The following is a 22714-nucleotide window of genomic DNA, read 5'->3' on the forward strand; positions in this document are numbered from 1 at the left end:
TCCACTCCCAGCTGAGATGATCTGATAAGTGGGCTGAGGCTGAGAGAAAATGAAGGAAGACATTGAGGCCGAGGAGTTGGAGAAACACCCGATTATATCATTTAGATTTGGATCATCGATTGATTGATTGATTTATTGATGATTGATTTTTTTTATCTCCCACTGAAGAGCAGCCATTTTATGGCTTATTGATTGATTGATATGCTCTGAGGTCACATTGGTCCCAAACAACTGGCGATGTCACCAGCAGCTCGTTCCAAAATGTTCCTTTTCCCTGTGCCACCCTTTATATGAAGTAGCAATTTAGAAATGGCATTCAACTTTTTCTTGGGTTCTCTTTATTGTTGTGGAATATTTATTAGCAATAAAAGCCCTTTGCACATTTTACACGCAGTCCCTTGTTGTAATGTGTCAACATTCACCTGCGTCCGTCTCGATTTCATGACTAGCAATGTCTCGGGTTCAAGGAGGTAATGCCAGCTGTGGGCAACCCTGGCGTCACAGCAGACTGCAGCATCTCCTGTAAGATGTGAGTGCCCCTGTGTTTAATTTAGTCTGATATGTAGGCCTGATTTGTGGGTGTACCCCCCCCCCCCCCCACACACACACACACACACAGAGTGTTGTTAGATGGTCTTGTTCCTAATCTCCTAGTTTTTATTGTTTTTCTGCATTTTTTTACACAATGAATGGCCTCAGAACTTTGGACAAATCCCATTAATAGTGAAAGTGGAGCCGTGTGAACACAAAACATCTGTAGGTTGGTTCAAGAAACGAATTTCCCTCAACACCCCCGTCGTCACCTGTGTGACGCAGTTTCAGCACTTGGTTTGCAGCCCCCTTTAGCCGCCATAATCACAAACTAAAAAGCTTCCAAGAAGTCAATAGCCGAGGATCTTCAGCCCACTCTGCTTTGCTTTAACACTAGAATCCCTGAAGCCTACGAAAAAACTTGTCATCCCGGCCCACCTTAAATCCCACCTTCACTCCTCTACCATCAGCGTCTTTTGTTTTGTAAATGCGTCGATCGGCACAAGCAGCCTGCTATCCCATTCCCAGATGGAACTGAAATCATTCACCAAATTCCCAGAGCTCGTGTGTTTATCAGGGTGTGAGGTGCCTGGAGTTGTTTAGGGTCAATAATACGGAATATCGTTCTTGGGAACACGTGCACTTCATGGGAGTTCAGTGTCTACAAAGATCTGGGGAAGTGCAGGATGTTGAATACATAACTTAAATGGAAACTTTTTTTATGTTATAATAATGACAAAATGTTACCGTGAAGACTTTAGTTCAAATATCAAATAAAGACGTGCGCTTTTATTCAAGAATATAACCAAAGAAAATCATTCAGTTTACATGTGGCTGTCACTGAGTTACAAACTCAAGCTCAAATGTCAATCGACAGTGAGGTGACACGTGTTCTTGGATGGTGCAGAGGTAAGAACTGCTGCCTTATAACCTGAAGGTCCTGGGTTTGAGTTTGGGCGCTCCACGTTTTGAGTAGTGAGCTGCTGTTATTACTACAATATAATAAAAACACACATTTGATTTGAGTCTGTGACACCCGCTGTAAATTTTGACTTCTTGTAAAAGTTAGCTCTTGTTTTTTTATTATTATTCAGTTTTATTCTCTCCATGACGTTCACGCAGTACGATGAACTTACCTCTCCCTCTGTGAGTTGATGTCGTTTATCTCCATTCTTTTCACAAGAGCAGCACTGTGGCCGATGTCTGCTCAGAATTATTTGTTGTACCAGCAATCATAGATACGATGTCCTGGGACCGTTATTGGACTATCATGTGACATTTACGCTGTGACAATAAAGACCCACGTGCATAGTCTGAAAAACGACAGATTTGCTGCTATTTCTGACATCTGGCAACGTTTTGTTGAGAGTTGTGTTTTGAGTTACAACTCGGGGCAAAGACTCTCTGAGTCTGTGGTCATAAAGCTTATGGAGCCGTTTCTGGACAAAGGCAGGACCGTAATGACAGACAGCTTCTTCACAGCTCTTTTGCTGGCTAGTAGACTGCTGCACTCTGCTTGGCACCATAAAGTAAAATGGGACTTTGACCTGTGGCTCAAGTCACTTCAGTATGCGAGTAACTCACCACACTAGTGTTTAGATCTGATGGCACCGTGCTGACGGTGTATAACTTCACGTCATTATTAGTATAACATAGAAGAAGTTTCTGCTTTAGTTCTGTTTCTCACATTTCCTGTCATCCTACACTTACACAGATCGTTGTAAACACACATGAAGTGCATGTTTTCCAAAATATCCATCCATCCAACCACCCATCCTCTTCCGCTTATCTGAGGTCGGGTCGCGGGGGCAGCAGCTTGAGCAGAGATGCCCAGACTTCTCTCTCCCCGGCCACTTCTTCTAGCTCTTCCAGGGGAATCCCGAGGCGTTCCCAGGCCAGCCGAGAGACATAGTCCCTCCAACGTGTCCTGGGTCTTCCCCGGGGCCTCCTCCCGGTTAGACGTGCCCGGAACACCTCACCAGGGAGGCATCCAGGAGGCATCCTGATCAGATGCCCGAGCCACCTCATCTGACTCCTCTCGATGCGGAGGAGCAGCGGCTCTACTCTGAGCCCCTCCCGGATGACTGAGCTTCTCACCCTATCTTTAAGGGAGAGCCCAGACACCCTGCGGTGGAAACTCCTTTCAGCCGCTTGTATTCGCGATCTCGTTCTTTCGGTCACTACCCATAGCTCATGACCATAGGTGAGGGTAGGAACATAGATCGACTGGTAAATTGAGAGCTTTGTCTTACGGCTCAGCTCCTTTTTCACCACGACAGACCGATGCAGAGCCCACATCACTGCGGATGCCACACCGATCCGCCTGTCGATCTCACGCTCCATTCTTCCCTCACTTGTGAACAAGACCCTGAGATACTTGAACTCCTCCACTTGAGGCAGAATCTCGCTCCCAACCCTGAGAGGGCACTCCACCCTTTTCCAGCTGAGGACCATAGTCTTGGATTTGGAGGTGCTGATTCCCATCCCAGCCGCTTCACACTCGGCTGTAAACCGATCCAGAGAGAGCTGAAGATCACGGCCTGATGAAGCAAACAGGACAACATCATCTGTAAAAAGCAGTGACCCAATCCTGAGTCCACCAAGCCGGACCCCCTCAACACCCTGGCTGCGCCTAGAAATTCTGTCCATAAAAGTTATGAACTTTCCAAAATAACTAACTATATTCTTCATATTATTCACCCTCTACAACTCCAGGCACATCACATGCAGATTAACAAGACCTGAGCTGGGAGAGCTTTTTGCCCGAGTTGAGCTCCATTAAGGTGGTTAATGGGATAGCAGGCTGCTTGTGCTGATCGACACATTTACAACACAAAAGACGCTGATGAGGAGGTGCGAAGGGATTTACGGTGGCCTGGCATTACGAGTTTTTTCGTAGGCTTCAGGGATTCTACTGTTAATTCAGACACCTTGGTAGGTTGGTGAGCATGAATTGCTCGTTTGAAGATCGTTCTACCTATTGGATTCAAGTGAGGCCTTTACTAGGACTCTCCGCAACTCGTGAGCCATTCAGCCATAGATCTGAATTTTATGTTTCGACCCTGTGCCAGGCTGCATGACCCAGTTAAGTTATTCAGCTTCAGGTCACAGAAAGACTGGAGTGTCCTTAAGAATATTCTGGTAAAGTGGGTCCTTCAATAGGCTCCTCGACTCACTCATTCACACACACACACACACACACACACACACACACATTTTGTTGTAGGTCTTGATGTTCTTACTGTCAAGCTGAGGCTCTTTGTTGTCACAAGGGTTTGACTGGCAGAGCAGATTCTTCTGGTCAGATGCTGACTTTGGTGTTTGCCAATCATGTCTTCTGGTACTGCGGCTGAATTCGGTAAGTCTGCCTTTTCAATAGTTGGGTCCTGCGTGATCGAGAGAGTTTGACATTTGACTCTATTCCAGAGCCTTGGGGATCATCCAGGTGTTTCTGTTGCACCGACGTTCCTCTCAGAGAGCTGAGGTTTCCGACCTTCCTACTCTGCCATTTTTCCTCATTGTGGAGTCATAAACTTGGATCAAAGTCTACAGAGGCCTGGAGGTCCTTGGATGTTCTTCTGGGATATTCCTAAAGGATTATTCTGGAAGATTCCCTGTTGTCCCAAATGACTCTTGCTGTGACGTGCTGGGGTCCCTGAGCCTACAACAGCTTTTTTTTTTTTTTTTCTTTTTTATTCGTTGTGTCTTTTGGGATTTCTTTGATTGAGGCCTACTGTTCTTCTAATAAGCTTGTGGTGGCAACTTGACTCTCATGGTGTGGGGGGCAAAAGAGCTCTGTGTGTGTGTGTGTGTGTGTGTGTGTGTGTGTGTGTGTGTGTGTTTCATCGCATTATCAGTCAGCATTGGTCAGTTATAAGTGAGAAACAAACTAAGATGTTTTCACTCGGGCGATGAGGGTGTTGGGTACGTTTACTTCATAAATAGTACAGAGGGGCGCAGGGAAATGGGAAGTTTACAATTGACGTTCAATGCACGAATAAACACAGTACAAAATACATTTAAGGATGAAATGTATTGTACAGGATATATGCAGTTAATTAATGATGTTAAGGAATATTCATTTCATGTTTTGAAGGTAATATCATGAAGGTGTTGTCTGTTTCCTGAGGTGGGCTGACACCCTGCCCGGTGTTTGTTTCCTGCCTTGTGCCCCGTGTTGGCTCCAACAGACCCCCGTGACCCTGTATCTATCTATCTATCTATCTATCTATCTATCTATCTATCTATCTATCTATCTATCTATCTATCTATCTATCTATCTATCTATCTATCTATCTATCTATCTATCTATCTATCTATCTATCTATCTATCTATCTATCTATCTATCTATCTATCTATCTATCTATCTATCTATCTATCTATCTATCTATCTATCTATCTATCTATCTATCTATCTATCTATCTATCTATCTATCTATCTATCTAGGAAGGATATAGCGGGTTGGATAATGGATGGATGGATGTTGTCTATTTCTCCGTACACATTCTGACGGCCTGTTGTGGAAATTCTGCATTGCTGGACGTAACACATCAAGAGGAAGGCCTGCGATTTCCTCTACAATCTGCCTTTTCAGTTCAGCGATGGCTGCAGGACGTGTGCGGTACACTTTGCTTTTAAGATGTCCATCCATCCATCCATCCATCCATTATCCAACCCACTGTATCCTAACACAGGGTCACGGGGGTCCGCTGGAGCAAATCCTAGCTAACATAGGACGCAAGGCAGGAAGCAAACCCCAGGCAGGGCGCCAGCCCACCTCAGGCTTTTAAGATGTCCCCACTGAAAAACAAATACACAAACAGTGAGATCTGGGGATCTCGGAGGCCATGGAATGTCACCTTTACATGAAATGACGCGCCTTCCAAACAATTGAAAAGCTGCCATTGACTGTCGGGCATTACGCGAAGTGGCTCCACCTGGGGACGACTTCTTCTTTTTTTAAGGCTGAACCCGTTTCTTTGTTGTAATCACCTGAGCAGATGGGACACGATTGTGACATCCTAATGACGCCCAAATTCTCTTTGCACCACAGCCACTATTCTTATAAAAGGCTTTCACGGCGAACGCTCGATGCACACCTCTCCACTGCTCCGTTATAACTAATGGCAAGGGGTTCTAAATGAGGTCACATCGGTCCCAAACAACTGGTGACGTCGCCAGCACCTCGTTCCAAAATGTCCCTTTTCCCTGTGCCTCCCTTTATATGAAGCAGCAATTTAGAAATGGCATTCAACGTTTCCTTGGGTTCTCTTTATCTAATGTGAGACGTGAAGCTGTAGATTGTGACAGATACACAAAGCGGGGTATCGAGAAGGGGCACATACTTTCTCACAGTCATGTACACACGTCTGTCAAAGCTCATGTGACCTGCTTTGCACACTGCACCCCTTCCAGCCCCCCACCGTTAACTCGTCCTCCAAGTACCTGACGCCTCTCGCTTTTAATCCTTTAGGTTTCTAAGAGATGGAGTCGACCCGCGCAGAAATGGGCACCGTTCAGGAACCGACCCCGGATGGGGCACCAATCCATTCCAGTTGACAAGTTAATGTGAGGTACAATCTTTGACATTTTTAATATTGTGGATTTGTTTCTCTATATTAACTCTATGTTTTAAGGAATAAATTTATAAAGTGAATACAAACATAAATCATAACGGTTAACTTTTAAAACTTTGGGGAAATGGGCAAAATATTCTAAATGAGCAAGAGTAGGTGGTGGCGTTGGCTGCATCAGCCCTCGGCCGTCTGCTTTCATGTTACCAGTAGGGGGTCCTCTTTGCCGGGGTGGCCTGTCATGTCGTGTGTCTTGTGCTTTTAGGGTATCCAGACCTGCTCCTGACTGCAGGACTTCTTTGAGTTGTCACACATCTTCAGTCTCTCCATCAGATTGTGGACATTTTTTGTTTTCAGCTGTTTTTTATCAGTTCTGAGATTCATACTGAATTAACATGGGCATCAATTGGGTGGTCCAAACTCCCTTCTAGTAGGCCACATGGATAAATCCAGACTGCATTTCCTTTCAGCTTGAATTGTAAATTGCATCATTTTTTTTTTATTATTGGAATGATCTGGACGTGAACGGGCCATTCAGCCCCAGGAAGCTCGCCAATCCTGTCCACTTATTTCTTCCAAAAAATCATCAAGACGAGTTCTGAAAGTCCCTAAAATCTTACTGTCCACCGCACTACCTGGTCGCTTATTCCAAATGTCTATCATTCTTTCTGTAAAGAAAAACTTCCTAATGTATGTGCGAAATTTACTCTTCACAAGTTTCCAAACAATTTCTCAAACACTCCACTCAGGTCTCCTCTTCATCTTCTTTTACTTAACGCTAGAATTACCAGACTGCGGTGGGTTGGCACCCTGCCCGGGATTGGTTCCTGCCTTGTGCCCTGTCTTGGCTGGGATTGGCTCCAGCAGACCCCCATGACCCTGTGTTCGGATTCAGCGGGTTGGAAAATGGATGGATGGATAGAATTACCAGAGCCAATGAAAAAAACTCGTAAATCGGGCCCTCCTTAAATCCCTTCACACCGCTCCATTAGCGTCTTTTGTCTTGTAAATGTGTTGATAAGCCCAAGCAGCCTGCTATTCCATCCCCCCCACCGCCTCAGAATGGGTAAGAAGTTCTCCCAGTTCCTGCCTTGGTTATCTGGGAGTGAGCTACCCAGAATTGGAAGGGGAAGTCATTTGATGTGTGTTTGTATCTACAACAATCTGTGTAAACACATCGTTAAAACAGAAACGTTTTTCATGTTTTGGTAATAAATGACAAAATGTAGACATGAACTGTGTAATGTGTGAAGGCTAATGGTCAAATATCAAATAAACACTTTCACAAAAGGCGCAAGTACAACACGCCAGCTTCTGTGGTGCAGCGGTTAGATCTGCCGACTTATAATCCGGAGGTCGTGACTTCAAAACCAGCTCCCCTGCAAATTTACCATTTGAGTAGTGAGCTGCTCTTATTGTTAATATTATATAATAAAAACATACATTAGATTTGTGTCTGTAACAGCTGGTGTACATTTATAAGACTTGTAAAAGTTAGTGTTTTTATTTTTTTTTCACTTTTATTCTCTCAGTCGCAATCACGATACAACAGCCACCCCCCGCCCAGTGATCTGACACTGTTATTTTTTATTTGAAACTGGGAGTAACTGGAGATGTGGTTGGTGTTTTTGAGACATTCTCTGATCAGGAGGAATAAAAGCTGACACACAAACACTGGTGAATCTGCCTTCTTCGTATCTCACCATCACTTGATTTCTTTTTATTCCGTTTTATTGAGTGTTCCTGCTCACGCTGAATTAGTGTGCGCCTTATGGTCCATGATGTCAAAAAAAAAAAGAGAGAGACATAGGAATATATGATATGTGGAATTATTCATTTCATGACCTGTATAGTATATTTTGGAAAACGTTATTCATATTGCTCATATTCATTCACATAAAATCTTGTGGTTGTAATCCATAACTGCGTGTTTTTTTTCCCTGATCTTGCCGGTCCCACATGTTGGTATTTCTTTTGTACTCCAGGACATGCAGAGGACAGAATAGTACAGAGCGGTAAGTTCAGCGCTATATACAATCATCACATTCAAATGTTAACTGTTCACACACACACACACACACACACACACACACACACACACAAGGGTCGTCCTTTTTAGGTTTACGACATGTGTACCTGTTGCAATGCGCACACTTCTCTCTATGCTGTGTTACTATTACACTGAAGGGGTTGGGGAAGCGGCCGTCTTGGAATTTATGAATTTATGGCATTTCTAAAAGTTCACTTTTTTCAGTTTTATTGTCTCGGTCACGTTCATGCTCTCCCTCGCGCCCCCCTTCTGATCTGACTCTAACAGCGGCAGCTTAAATTCACACCCAATCTGACGCTGTTCGTTATCCAATAATATTGCATTAGTGCGACAATGTTTTCTGATTGGTACTATTCGGGTTATAAAATGATTTCTTCAAATTGTCCCATATACAGTATTTGTCTCTTTCTTTTTTTTTGTCAGTGTGGCCTTGACATCATACACCAGAAGGCGCATACTAATTCAGCGTGAGCAGGAACACTCAATAAAACTGAAGTGACGGTGAGATACGAAGATGGCAGATTCGCCAGCGTTTGTGTGTCGGCTTTTAACCCTCCAGATCAGAGAATGTCCAGTTCCATTGTCTCACATCTCAGTTATTCCCAGTTTCAGATAAAAACGAACAGAGTCAGATCTGGGATATGTATGGTGATCTCAACTGAGAGTACTTTTACAAGTCCTATAAATGTACGCCATCTGTTACAGACACAAGTCTAATGTATGTTTTTATTGTATAATATTAACAATAAGAGCAGCTCACTACTCAAAACGGTAAATTTGCCAGGGAGCCAGTTTCAAACTATTATAAGTCAGCAGATCTAACTGCTGCACCACAGAAGCTGGCGTGTTGTACTTGCGCCTTTTGTGAAAGTGTTTATTTGATATTTGGCCATCAGCCTTCACACATTACACAGTTCATGCCTACATTTTGTCATTTATTAATAAAACATGAAAAACGTTTCTGTTTTAACAATGTGTTTACGCAGATTGTTACAGATACAAAACACACAATGATTTCCCCTTACAATTCTGGGTAGCTCACTCCCAGATAATCAATCCATGTAGGAACTGGGAGAACTTGTTGCCCGTTCTGTGGGGGGAGATGGAGTAGCAGGCTGCTTCTCGACACATTTACAAGACAAAAGACACTGACAGAGAGGTGTGAAGGGATTTAAGGTGGACCGGATTTACGAGTTTTTTCGTTGGCTCTGGTAATTCTAGTATTAAACTGTAAAGGCTCAGCTCTTTTAATCTTTCCTCTTAACTCGTCCCCTGTAGCCCCTGAATCATCCTAGTCGCTCTTCTCTGGACCTTTTCTTGCGCTACTATGTCCTTTTTGTAGCCTGGAGAACAAACTGCACCCAGGACTCCAGATGAGGCCTCACCAGTGTGTTATAAAGCTTGAGCAGAAGCTCCTGGGACTTGTACTTCACACATCAAGGCGCTATATAACCTGACATTCTCTTAGCCTTCTGAATAGTGTCTGGAAGTCGATTAGCGTACAGTCCACTATGACTCCTAAATCCTTCTCATAAGGTGTGTTTTCAGTTTTCATATCTCCCATTGTGTATTCAAACCTCACATTTTTACTTCCTATGTGTAATTCTTTACATTTACTGACATTAAACTTCATCTGCCACAAATGTGCCCAAGCCTGTCCTTCTGTAATGATTTTAATGGATTCCAGATTATCTCCCAATCCACCTATCTTGGTATCATCTGCCAACTTAACCAGCTTGTTACTTGTATTCCTAATCTAATCATTTATTTGTAAAAAAAAAAAAATATATATATATATATATATATATATATATCTAGCAGTGGCCCCAGCACTGACCCCTGTGGACACCACTCTTAACATCATCCAGTTCTGACGAGGTTCCTCGCACCATCACCCTCTGCTTCCTGTGTCTGAGCCAATTCTGCACCCATCTGCACACCACACCCTGAACTGCCACCTCTTTTAGTTTGATGCCCACCCTCTCTTGTGTCACCTTATCAAATGCTTTCTGAAAGTCCAGATAGATAATATCATACACTCCACTTTGATCATATCCTTTTGTTCTTTCATCATGTTGGTGAAACACGACCTCCTTCTTCTGAGCCCATGCTTGACTATTCCTCTACTTGCCAGGTGTTGCTCAATCTTATCCTTAACATGAACTTCTGTTAATTTTCCTGTGATGTACGTTAAGCTTACTGGCCTGTAGTCGCTTGGATCTGCCCTGTCATCCTTTTATATAATAAGATGATATTTGCCATTTTCCAGTCCTTCTGAATCTCTCCAGTGCGCAGTGACTTCCTAAAAATATGTGTCAAGGGTTTCTATCTGTACTCACTAGCGTCCTTAAGAACTGGAGGGTAAATGTCATCTCGTCCTGGTGATTTGTTTGATTTCAGCATATTTAATCTGAGCAGCACTTCTCTCTCTACAATTTCCAAGTCCCTCAGTACCTCCTTAGTAGTCCCTGATACCTCTGGGAGGTTATCCACTTGCTCACTTATGAAGACCTCACAAAGATGTGAGTTTAGAGTGTCTGCTATTTCACTGTCTGTGTTTTTTAATTCTCCTTTGCTATTCCTGATGCACTTCACCTCCTCCTTCTTTGTTTTTTTACTACTAAAATACTGAAGAGAATCTCTTGGGGTCTTCCTTTGCCTTATCTGCCATGTTCTTCTCTAACTGTCTTTTAGCCCCCAAGATGTCTTTCTTAATTTTTGCCCTCCTGTCCTCATATGCCCTACTGTTCACATTGAAGTTATTAGTCTTATAAACCTTATTTATGTGTATTTTCTTTTTTTAACTCTTTATTAACCCACTGAACAGTTTTTTTTTTAAGTTTCCTAATAATTCCAATTTTAGGTCTGTATCTGTCCTGCATTACATTTTTAAACCTGTTCCACTGCTCCTCGACTGTCTCCACACATAACAGCTTATCCCAGTGTATCCTCCTTAGACTTTGTCACATCTGCTCAAAATTAGCCCTACCAAAGTTCAACTTAACAATTTTAGTCTTTGCATCTGCACTCTTACAAAATACTGAGAATTGTATTATATTACAGTCACTTGACCCTAGTGGTCCAATCACCTCGGCACCCTCAATTCTATCTTGATTATTACAAAATACTAAATCCAGACAGGCTTCACCCCGTGTTGGTGCTTTAACATGCTGTGTTAAAAAACACTCGCCGATTACTTCTAAAAACTCCTGCTCTTGTGGTCCGCTATTTGCAAGGTTATCTCCGTTGGATGTTCGGATAGTTAAAGTCCCCCATGACTATAATATCCCCCTGTACACTTGCCTTTCTGATATCACTAAAAAGATGTGTGTTGAAATTACTGTCTGGATTGGGTGGTCTATAACACACTCCTAAAATAAGGCCTCTTTCTCTAATGCTTTCCAGGTGAAGCCAGACGTCCTCACTAAGATGGGGCTCATTGTGCCACTGAAGAGGACTTGTATTTAAATTCTGTTTGGCATAAACATCAACCCCACCGCCTTTCCTTTCCTGTTCTGCCTGTCCTTCTTTAAAAAATGTTTATCCCTCTGTTACACTCATCCCCATCTTTGTTATTTAGCCAGGTTTCTGTTATTTCTATAATATCCTAATTATGCTCCACTAAATGCACCTGCAAGTCACTTGTTTTATTTTTGATTCTTCTTGGGTTAGAAGTTGCATTACTGTGCATTTTTATTTTGACACTATCGTTTGTTCCACCATGTACAGTTCTAAACCTGACCTGTTCTAAACTCCCTGCCCAAATTCCCCATTCCCCACTTTTTTGGTGTTTCCTCTTCACAGGCGTTTCCTGGCCCATTTCCGCTCTGTCTGATCATATGAGATGTAACCCATGCAGCATTAAAGAGCATCTGAATTGGGAGGTTCCCCACAATACTGGAGCGTGAGACATGACGGTTCTTTCATTTTAGAAAGCGGCCAAGGTCAGCCAGTTTTAAATCGTTTTGACTTTGCATTTGTTCTCACTCCGGATCTTCACCCTTATCGTCCTTGCATGAGCTGTTCCTCTGATGTGGTGTGAGATAGCTCCTTTGGCGCTAGTGATTGCAGTGCTACCAGCTGATACAGGAATGTTTATTAATATAGCCCACCTTTTTTTTGTTCTTATATAATTTCTCGTATTAGGAATTTGTTCATTTTCACATACCCCTTGGGGTCAGAGCACAGGGTCAGCCATTGTACAGCCAGCTCCCCTGGAGCAATTGAAGGTTAAGGGCCTTGCTCAAGGGCCCAGCAGAGTAGGATCTCTCTTTTTTGGTATTAACAGGGATTTAAACCAGCAACCTTCGGGATATCAGTGCAGATCCTTAGCCTCAGAGCCAACACTTTTATTGAAATTCTGGACGAGTTGGCCACCAGCAAACTCTAATGTACGTCTGTCTTTGCACTCCCTTCACTCTGCCCTGATTTCGACAATGTTGTGAAAATCAGACAAGCCCATGACACTTATTAAGGACAAATAGACACTAAATTTGAATTCAAGCACCATGTGTCGAGCTATTTTGGGATGGATAGCGGGCGAATCTCACCCTGTATTTAAATGTTAAAAATGTGTTATTTGTTAATGTGTGCCATTCAGGGGAAAAGAGTGGCCAGCGTACATTAAAATTATGGCTAATAAAGGGTCACCACTGAGCAAAAATGGATTAAGGTTCATCCCAAGACCAGTAAGTTAGGTAACCACTGAGATATGCAAAGTCAAAATGTGAGATTTGAATGCACATTGGGAGGACTGAAACTTGAAAGCACGCGGGAGTCGGTTTGATCATCACTGTCTGCATCAGGATGGTGTTAAGAAGCCATCAAGGAAGCTAACAGGACGTTGGGTTCCACAGTGTGAAGTTGGAGGAGGTGATGGTTATGCTTTATGGTGCATTAGTGATGCCACAGCTGGAGTACCGGGCACTGTTGTGGTCTCCAGATTACAAAAAAGACATCCGGGGTAGAATGACTTGGCTGATTCCAGGCCTGTATGGTGCGAGCTATGAGGGAAGATTGGAGAAAGTTGGACCTTCTTAGTTTAAGCAACAGGAGACTCCGAGGTGACATTATAGTTTACAATTCTCAACAGAATTAGTACAGTACATCCTAGCTGTTACTTTAACTTGAGTTTGGAAAGAACGGATGGAAGCTTATAAAGGGTTAATTACACACAAATGCAAACGGACAACCACAGACATGACCAGCGGCCATACCGCCTCACTTCAGAGCAGGTCATCCACCTGAAGTTGACGAAGCATGTTTGGGCCCAACCAGGTACTTGGACGGGAGACCAACCAGGCAGGGAAAGGTACCCTGTGGTCTGAATTTGGATCCCAATGCCCCAGTTCAGTGATGGGCACACTGTGCTGTAAAAATGGAGAAATCCATCAGATGAGACATAATATCCAAGTCCTGACTCTCTCTGATCATAAAATATCCCTAGGAATCCTTTGTAAAGAGTCGGGTGTATTGTATCCTGATGTCCAGGCTAAATTGCCCACCATGGCCTGGTCATTCTGCCCCCCCCTAATCATTCTCTTTCTTTTATCATCTTTCTCTCCGTCTCTCACCACTTCACCACCTAACAGCTCATTTCCAATGAGCTTACTGGAGCAAAATGGCTGCCGTTGCATGACCCAGGTGGGTTCTGCACATTAATGGTGGCTGCAGTGTAAGTGTAAGTGTAAGGTGCTTTGAATAGTGAGAAAAGCTCTAGATAAATGTAACGAGTTATTATCATTATCAATTATTATTAATAATAATATTATTATAACCTGGAGAAAGCATATGACAGGGTGTCTCGAGAGGAGCTGTGGTATTCTAAGAGGAAGTCAGGAGTGGCAGAGAAGTACGTAAGAGTGGTACAGGACATAAATGAGGGGAGTGTGACAGTGGTGAGGTCTGCGGTAGGAGTGACGGAGGTGGGATTACATCAGGGATCGGCTCAGAGACCTTTCTTATTGGCAATGGTGATGGACAGGCTGACAGACGAGATTAGACAGGAGTCCCCGTGGACTGTGATGTTTGCTGATGACATTGTGATCTGCAGGTGGAGGAGACCCTGGAGAGGTGGAGATATGCTCTAGAGAGGAGAGGAATGAAGGGTAGTAGGACCACCAGGACAGAATACATGTGTGTGAATGAGAGGGAGGTCAGTGGAATGGTGAGGATGCAGAGTGTAGAGCTGGCGATGGTGGATGAGTTTAAATACTTGCAATCAACAGGACAGAGTAACGGGGATTGTGGAAGAGAAGTGAAGAAGAGAGTTCAGGCAGGGTGGAGAAGAGTGTCAGGAGTGATTTGTGACAGATGAATATCAGCAAGAGTGAAAGGGAAGGTCTACAGGACGGTAGTGAGACCAGCTATGTTATATGGGCTGGGGATGGTGGCACAGGAGACAGAGCTGAAGGTGACAGAGATAAAGATGCTAAGATTTGCATTGGGTGTGACGAGGATGGACAGGATTAGAAATGAGGACATTAGAGGGTCAGCTCAGGTTGGACGGTTGGGAGTCAAAGTCAGAGAGGCGACATTGCGTTGGTTTGGACATGTGCAGAGGAGAGATGAGGGGTATATTGGGAGAAGGGTGCTAAGGATAGAGCTGTGAGTCAAGAGGAAAAGAGGAAGACCTAAGTAAAGGTTTATGGATGTGGTGAGAGAGGACATGCAGGTGACGGGTGTGACAGAGCAAGATGACGAGGACAGGAAGATATGGAAGAAGATGATCTGCTGTGGCGACCGCTAACGGGATCAGCCGAAAGAAGGAGATCATTGGACACAGTGCCAAATCTTGAGAGAGAGGGATTTTTAGGCACACTCAAATCTCGACTCGAAGGTTTTATGGAGAAATTCAATGGATAGGATTGACAAGCTTGTTTGGCTTCATTATCTGTTCTCATCAATAATGGTCAACAGCTTGTAGTTTCAGAGTGAATCTTCAGTGTGGGTCCCTGTCGGAGGCTTTGTGATGTTCTCAAGTCCATTCTGTTGTATGTTTTGATTCTGCCAATGACTCCGTCAGTCTGATCACAACTCGAATAGATTTGTTTGTCAGCATCTTCCTCTCATTACAATCGGGTTGGGGTGGTCACTAGGAGGGACATTACTCCAAATTAAACTCTACCTATTTTTTTCGTCTTGTAGGAACATGAGCAGAGCCAGAGGAGCAGAAGAACCTGCTGAAGAGCCAGTTGGCATTTGTTGTTGCCCCCCCTGATTTGTGACGTGCCACCCACCTTGTCCACACCACAGCAGGGACACACAGGTGTTGTACCTTCTTCCTCTTCTCTAATTAAAGATTCATCCCGGAAGCCTTAATGTCCCAAACCAGAGAGAGCGAAGAGCAGGATAAAGAGAACAGTCGGGGTGCCCGTCCCAAAATCAGGCTGAGCCGGTCAGAGGAAAAGCGAGAAGGCAGTACGAGGAGAAATGGAAGAGGAAAGAAGAAGAGTCGGCAGCCCCAGGCGACGCAGCCGTCCGAGAATGACCTGTGCGAGGAGATTCGGGTGCAGGTGTCCTCCGGCAAAGGTTTGCTCTCACAGGAGAAGCGGAAACGCCAGGGCTGGGCTTCTGTGGGGGGGGCTTCGCTTCAAGAACTTGACTCCGAGAACTTGGTGCTAGTGGAGGAAGAGGAGGAGGACTGTGGGACCAAGTGGTCAAGTGGACGTTCCCTGCGGCAGAAGATCCAGGATGCAGTGGGGCAGTGCTTTCCCATTAAAAGCCACCCTAGCAGCAGTGGCAGTGGCAGCAGCAGTGGCAGCAGCACCCAGTCCCCCCCTCTAGCCTCTTCACGTCGGAAAATCCATCTGAGCGAACTAATGCTGGATAAGTGCCCGTTTCCAGCTGGCACAGACTTGGCTCAGAAATGGTACCTTATTAAGCAGCACACGGCGCCCATTTCCCAGCCTGCCTTGCTGGACACCTTGGGCAGCAGCGGAGGCAGCAGCACATGCATGATCAGCTGCCCGCTCAACACGGGTGCTGCAGTCATCGAGGATGAGGATGACCGTCTTCGTGAAAGACGACGGATTAGCATTGAGCAAGGGGTGGAGCCGCCACCCAATGCCCAGATCCACACTTTTGAAGTTACGGCGCAGATCAACCCGCTGTACAAACTGGGACCAAAATTGGCTCATGGGATGAATGAACTGGCGGGGGACGACCGGGCCACCATACAGCAGCAGCTGCGGCAACAGCAACAGCAGTTACTCTTACAGAACTGTCTGGACACCCTGGAGGAGACCGCAGGCCCGACGTCCTCCTCGCCTGGCGTTTCTCCGGCCAACCCGTCTACTGTGGCAATCCCTGCCATCCAAGGTGAACGGCTGAAAGGCCGCGAGAGCTACCGCGTCCATACCCAGATCGATTACATCCACTGTCTTGTCCCAGATCTCCTCAAAATCACCAACTTGCCCTGCTACTGGGGCGTGATGGACCGCTATGAAGCGGAGGCCCTCCTGGAGGGAAAACCCGAGGGCACCTTCTTGTTGCGGGACTCTGCCCAGGAGGACTATCTGTTTTCAGTGAGCTTCCGCCGCTATGGCCGCTCCTTGCATGCGCGCATTGAGCAGTGGAATCACAACTTCAGTTTCGATGTCCACGATCCTAGTGTCTTTCATGCCTCCACGGTCACGGGTCTTCTTGAGCACTACAAAGACCCCAACTCCTGTATGTTCTTTGAACCCTTGCTCTCGAACCCTATTCACCGCACAGTTCCATTCAGCTTGCAGCATATCTGTCGTGCCGTCATTGCCAGCTGTGCCACTTACGACGGCATCAATATGCTGCCCATTCCCAGCTCCCTGAAGGAGTACCTGAAGGAGTACCACTACAAGCAGAAGGTCCGCGTCCGGAGGCTGGACACTTGGTGGGAGTAGCCTTTCTGACCAGTTACCCACAGTTCCTTCGTGTTGCTTGGCTCATTTGTTTGGTCTACTGTGAAAAGATGGCATGGAGTCGGTGTCTGGCCCTCCGCTCCTAAAAGTCGTTGTTTATCAGTCGACCCTGCCCTCCCAAGTAGGTCCATACCAACTGAGCTACCAGGTAGTGTCGGGTGTGGCGTGCCAGCCACTGTGTCACACGTCAAGCTTGCGGTTCTCCTCGGTGCCCACAGTCTGGACAGATCTGTGTTTATCATTGATTTTCGTATTACGTTGTCGGCGGAGTGAAGTTCGCTTAGGGTCTCACTCTCACTCTCACTCTCACTTAGTCAGCAGGGGTGAGATGCAAATCCGGGAAGTTCTTCTGTTCAGCCAGTGACCGATTTGGCCGCCCATGCCGCAAGTCACAAGCCTTCAAATGGGACCGCACATTAGTCCTCGAGAGTCGCACACATTTCTTGATAGCCGGACTTGTGATGGGTGGCACCCTTTAGTAACAAAGCCCACCGTAGGTTGCCCACCCTGCTCTAAGTTAGGGCATCGAGAGGCGTTCACTTATGAGTTACTCTTCATAAATAAAAAAGGAAACAAACAACATGATTGGACAATTCGCTTCGGGTGAAGATGGGGAGGTGGTGGCACCACAGCCCACCTCTAACACTGAAGGCGATTTGGAAAGGCTTACAAGACCAAAGAATTGAACAAAGTTATCCAGCCACACGTGGGACCGACTTGATCCCTCGTAGCACCGAGTGTCTCGTCTTTCTCCATTATTCTGTTTGTTAAATTATTAACGTTTGTCGGTGACGTGAGCTTGCTGGTCTCCATGTTCTCTGTCTGTTGGCGCTCCTTTCAATACCAAATGAGATTATCTTGAGATACAAATGTCCGAGGCACACCGGCCATAGTGGAGCATCAAAAGAATCGCACGCTCGTGTCTTCTTGGCGTGTGTTTCGTGTGTCGTTTTCGTAACGTGGCTTGTGCGGCGCCAGACGTGAATGTTGGACACATTGGAACTACCACTAGTAGGTGCTGTGCCGGTGGTCCATCTACACGATGGGACTGACCAGTCCGGCATTGGAAATACGCTGGCTTTTAGTAACCATTTAGTGGTCCGGGTTGGGGGGGGGCATAGGGATGGCACCGAAGTGCACCAAAAGTCGTGGGGGGGGGGGGGTTAACACAACATGAAAGATTTTGGCCTATCATTACAACCCAAAGGTCACCTGTTTGTGCCAAGTTGGCACCACCATGGGGTGAAATCCTAGACTTAATGTTGTTAAAGCACAATAACAAAACCTCAGGCTTGACGCAAGGAGACCGCTGACAATGGCGTGACAGAAAGGGGGCGCTGTGTCCAAAGAATCGTCTTAAGATTTCACGTGCTCGCTACCGCCGTCAGATGGTGGTCTTTATTCCGAATATTCCTGGGTTGAAGTGCACTGAATGTCCGAGTCGACGCTTGACCTGCATGAACAGAATTTGGATTTTTCTTTTATTCCGTTTTTTATTCTCCTGAACTCCGGCCATCTGTTTCAACTCCCACTAGTCGGCCTCGTGCCAGTCGCCGTTGGGCATTTTATCGTTGAGAGCCGAGCTTCATGGGGATGCTGTGGGTTGAGGTGTTTGAGGTCGACCTTCCAAAAAAAAAAAAGCACTGCTGACAAAGTCAAGACTGGTTAGATAGCACAGATCAAAGGGCGCCTGTGGCCCTGCTGGCGATGCCAGCTTCGCTTGTGAACATTTAGGACTCGCCATGGCCTGCCTTTTGGGGGGGGGGGGGGGGTTGGGTTGAAGAGGACTGCACTATTGTGACAAAATATTTCTGTCCTGTTGGCTTTAAACACAAACAAGTCCATCACTTTGTTTTATATGCTGCGGGCCGACATCCATTTGATGCCAATGACCAATGCCGGGGCCAGTGACACTTTAACGATGGGTGGCGGCCCGGGCAGATTTTCATGCACCACCTGAGTTTTTTTTATTTTATTTTCATGGGATAGTTTGGTGGCGTTGAAGTTTTTTTCCAAGCTTCCAATTGGCACATTGACCCATTCCTGTTGCCAGCTGAGTGAAGGATGTGCCCAATCCCCACCCACCCAAAAACAAAGTGCCACAGATGGGTGTAGATTGAGGGAATGGGGACTCCACTTGCATTTCCAGCAGCTTTGCTCAGTGGCCCGTTTTAAGTTGGCGCAGTTCACTGTGACGTTTGAGCAGCTACCAATGATGAGCACACTGCCCTTTGTCTCGCCCTCCTGTTTGCCCAAACCCTAGGCTGGCGTTTGAGTCGGGGCCCGTCCGTCTTTTCTTGCTGTTAAGTGTCTTTATTTGATGTTAATACGAATAAAAAAAAAAAAAGAAAATGTGTATCAATGTGGCTGCAGATGTCGGCTGGTGTCCTTTAGCCTCTTGGCAGCTGTTGGCACGAGTGCTGATTGGGTGAATCCACTTCAGAAAGCGAGACTTGTGGAGGCTGTGTGGGCTGGCGGGACCCTACAGGACTTGGAGTTGGAGTTTGGGGTGGGTGGGTGGGATGTCACACTCTATGACCGCTGTGGAGGATCACACATCACGGGACTGGAAGCTGCAGTGGGTGGCGGGTTACACCACCGCCTCACGACGGCACATTTTCTTGGAAGCTTACAGCGTTCAGTGCCGGCGGTCGTATGAGTGCGTTTCAGGTATGGCGGGTTCGGCTGCACTTGTCCTTTTTCTGTTATGTTGTGAGATAAAGAAACGCGAGACGTCTAATAACTGATGAGCCTCCGATCTGCTCACATCGTCCTAAACACCTGCTTTTCCTTGATGGCCACGTTGTATGCCAGCGTTTCTCATCCTTTCAGTATTTGCGCCCCGAGTTTTCATAACAGTTTTAATTGCGCCCCCCCTAACGTTTTTTTTGAAAGGAGCCCACTAATACAAATTTGTTCTTTAATTAATGATATATCATAGATGCATATTTTATTATACCTACTTAACTTTTATCGACGTTTACCTAACTCTAGATTTATTTTTCTAGTATCAGGATGTAGTTTAAGTTCATTTGTTTTGGTTTCAATAGATGGATTGTTCATATTTTCGATTCTTGTTTTCACATCTTTGCGCCCGTCCCACAGATTGAGAACTGCTGTCGTATGTATTGGTCGTCCGCTCTCATGCAGGTTTTTCCAATTTCATGTTGTCGTGGATTAGCGCTAAGTGCCATGACTGAAGAAGAAGTTTTCATTCAAAATGGCGTATTTAAGCAAAAACGAACTCCGTCCACACTAGTATCTTCTCATCATTTACAAAAGTATGTCTGTCCACATTAAAATGGCCAAAAACGTGTTGGGAAGTGCTGTGTACTGTGAGAAGAATCACTTAATTATCGGTGCTGCGTTTGACAATGGCAGTAAATAACGAAATAATTTAGACGTTCGCATCAGTAGGCTTTGCACCCTCTGAACCAAATTACCTAAACTATTCGGTAACATTTCAGCAATTATTTACCACTCTTAGGGCTGATCTTTCTGATCATAAAACAGGTCATTACGATAGCAATTGACAAGAGGAATTCACAGTTCATTGTAGAGTTCCGCTATTTGAGGGTCTGTCTTACACGATTTGGCTCAAAAACGAATCGTCATCTCATAACGGGCGTATGTTTAGAGGTTGGTATTTTTCTACCCTGCTCTTTTAGCTCTAAACCGTCCTCGAGAAACTGTGACACACACCCATCATCGGTATCAGGGGACCCTAAAACATCGAGATCTATGGAAAAATGGAGATGGCAATTCTTGACAAATTTAAAGCTTTAGACCAGGGGTAGGCAATGTCGGTCCTGGAGTGCCACAGTATGTGCAGGTTTTTGTTCCAACCCAGTTCCTTAACGAGAACTCAATTATTGCTGATGAAGCACATATTGCTTAAGTGACATTTTAATGCTTCATTTTAGTGGTCTCGCTTGTTAAGGTTCTCCAACCTTAATTGCTTATTTCAATCTTAAACTGCTGCATTCAGTGTTTTAATTGCTCCTTATTAGCAATAAGATGTAAAAGACAAAGCAGCCAGCAGTTCTCCAGCTAGCTTTTTTCCAATTACATCTGCGTGTGTTCATCATGCACGGTTTGATTTAATAAAACACTTAATAGAAAAATGTGACAGACTGAAAATGATCTGTTTTAGGCTTCAAATCATTTGGATGATATCCTTGGAAAGGAAAAAAATCTACGATATAAAAGCCTTACATTGCACAGACTAACAAGCCATAAAATTAAATAAGGTCTGAGATTGGCAAGGATTGGTTTCTAATTAAGCAATTGGGTTGGAATGAAAACCTGTAGCCACTGCGGCTCACCAGGACCGACATTGCCTACCCCTGCTTTAGACGATCGTTCATGGTGGGGGAGGGCACAAAGCAAAAAAAACGTGGACTTGCGCGTCCGTTGGCTTTGCGCCCGAGTTACCCGAAGTCTTCTCTAACATTTCCGTAACTGTTGATGATCAGAAAGATCGGCCTCACTGTGATAAAGGAGGTCATTATGATCGCAACTGACGAGAAGATTTCAGAATTCATTGCAGAATTACGGTACTTGACGGTCCGTCTAGAGGGTCTCTTTCTCTTACACAACTTGGTTCAAAAATTAATCGGCACATCGTCCTCTCGTAACAGTCGTATGTTTCGAGTTTGGTATTTTTCCGTCCAGCAGTTTTAGCTCTAGACCAGCGGTTCTCAAACTGTGGGGCAAAGTAACAAAAAAGGGGGTGCGAATGTAGCAATATGTGGGGTAATTTCGCTATTCGTAGGAAAATTTGTAGCTGTGTATCGGCAGAAACAAATATAGGAATAATACATTTTATTAGGGTTTCAAAAAACATTAGGGGGGCATGATTAAAACTGTTATAAAAATTCGGGTTGCAAATACTTAAAGGTTGAGAAACGCTGGATTACACCGCCATCAAGAAACTGTGATACACACACAGACACACAATCCTCATCACCAACATGTCGATGTTTTCAGGATCGGGGGACCCTAAAACGTCAATCCATGGAAAAACGGGAGATCGCAATATTTGACAAATTTAAAGTGTTTGCTCCTCCCCCATAGATGACCTTTATGGTGGGGGGAGGGCACAAAGCAAAAAAAAAACACAAATTGCACTTGCGCCCAAGTTACCCGACCTCTTCTCTAACATTTCAGTAATTATTTACCGCTCCGAGGCTGATCTTTCTGATTATAAAGTATGATAGCAATTGACGAGAAGAATTCAGAGTTCATTGTAGAGTTACGTATTTGTGAGTTCCTCTTTCTCTAATGTGATTTGGCTCAAAAACTAATCCGCATATTGACATCTCATAACAGTTTGGTATTTTTCCGTCCAGCCGTTTTAGCTCTAGGCCATCCTTGAGAAACTGTGACACGCATACAGAGAGACACACACACACACACCCATCATTGAGATAGCAATGTTTTCAGTGTCAGGGGACAAGAAAACCACAGGTCGAAATTTTTGATGAATTTCAAGCTTATCGCTCCTCCCCCATCGATGATAAAGCACGAAGCAAAAGAGACGATGAGTAAGATGCCCACCCAGGGATGCCAAATTAATGTAGGAAAATGATTGGTGGGATCTCTGTTTCATGCCCACCCTGGGACGCTAATTAAATGTAGGAAATGGTGTATGGATGTCAG

The 22714-nt window shown here is 45.0% G+C and overlaps 1 protein-coding gene across 3 annotated transcripts in view; it reads left to right on the top strand.

The window, feature by feature from the left end:
- Positions 1 to 19419, top strand: part of socs9 (suppressor of cytokine signaling 9) — a 33024-nt gene extending 13605 nt beyond the window's left edge. For 2 of the 3 annotated variants that reach the window (XM_051934175.1, XM_028795449.2), the window contains exons 2-3: positions 6007 to 6106; positions 15303 to 19419. In XM_051934175.1, the coding sequence (XP_051790135.1) occupies positions 15476 to 17035 (1560 nt within the window). In that variant the 5' untranslated portion in view covers positions 6007 to 6106; positions 15303 to 15475 and the 3' untranslated portion in view covers positions 17036 to 19419. The remainder of the gene's footprint in view (positions 1 to 6006; positions 6107 to 15302) is intronic. The other variant, XM_051934178.1, reaches the window with a different exon arrangement.
- Positions 19420 to 22714: the final 3295 nt, after the last annotated feature.

Source organism: Erpetoichthys calabaricus, chromosome 1 (genome assembly GCF_900747795.2).
Source record: "Erpetoichthys calabaricus chromosome 1, fErpCal1.3, whole genome shotgun sequence".
Classification (NCBI taxonomy): Eukaryota; Metazoa; Chordata; class Cladistia; order Polypteriformes; family Polypteridae; genus Erpetoichthys; species Erpetoichthys calabaricus.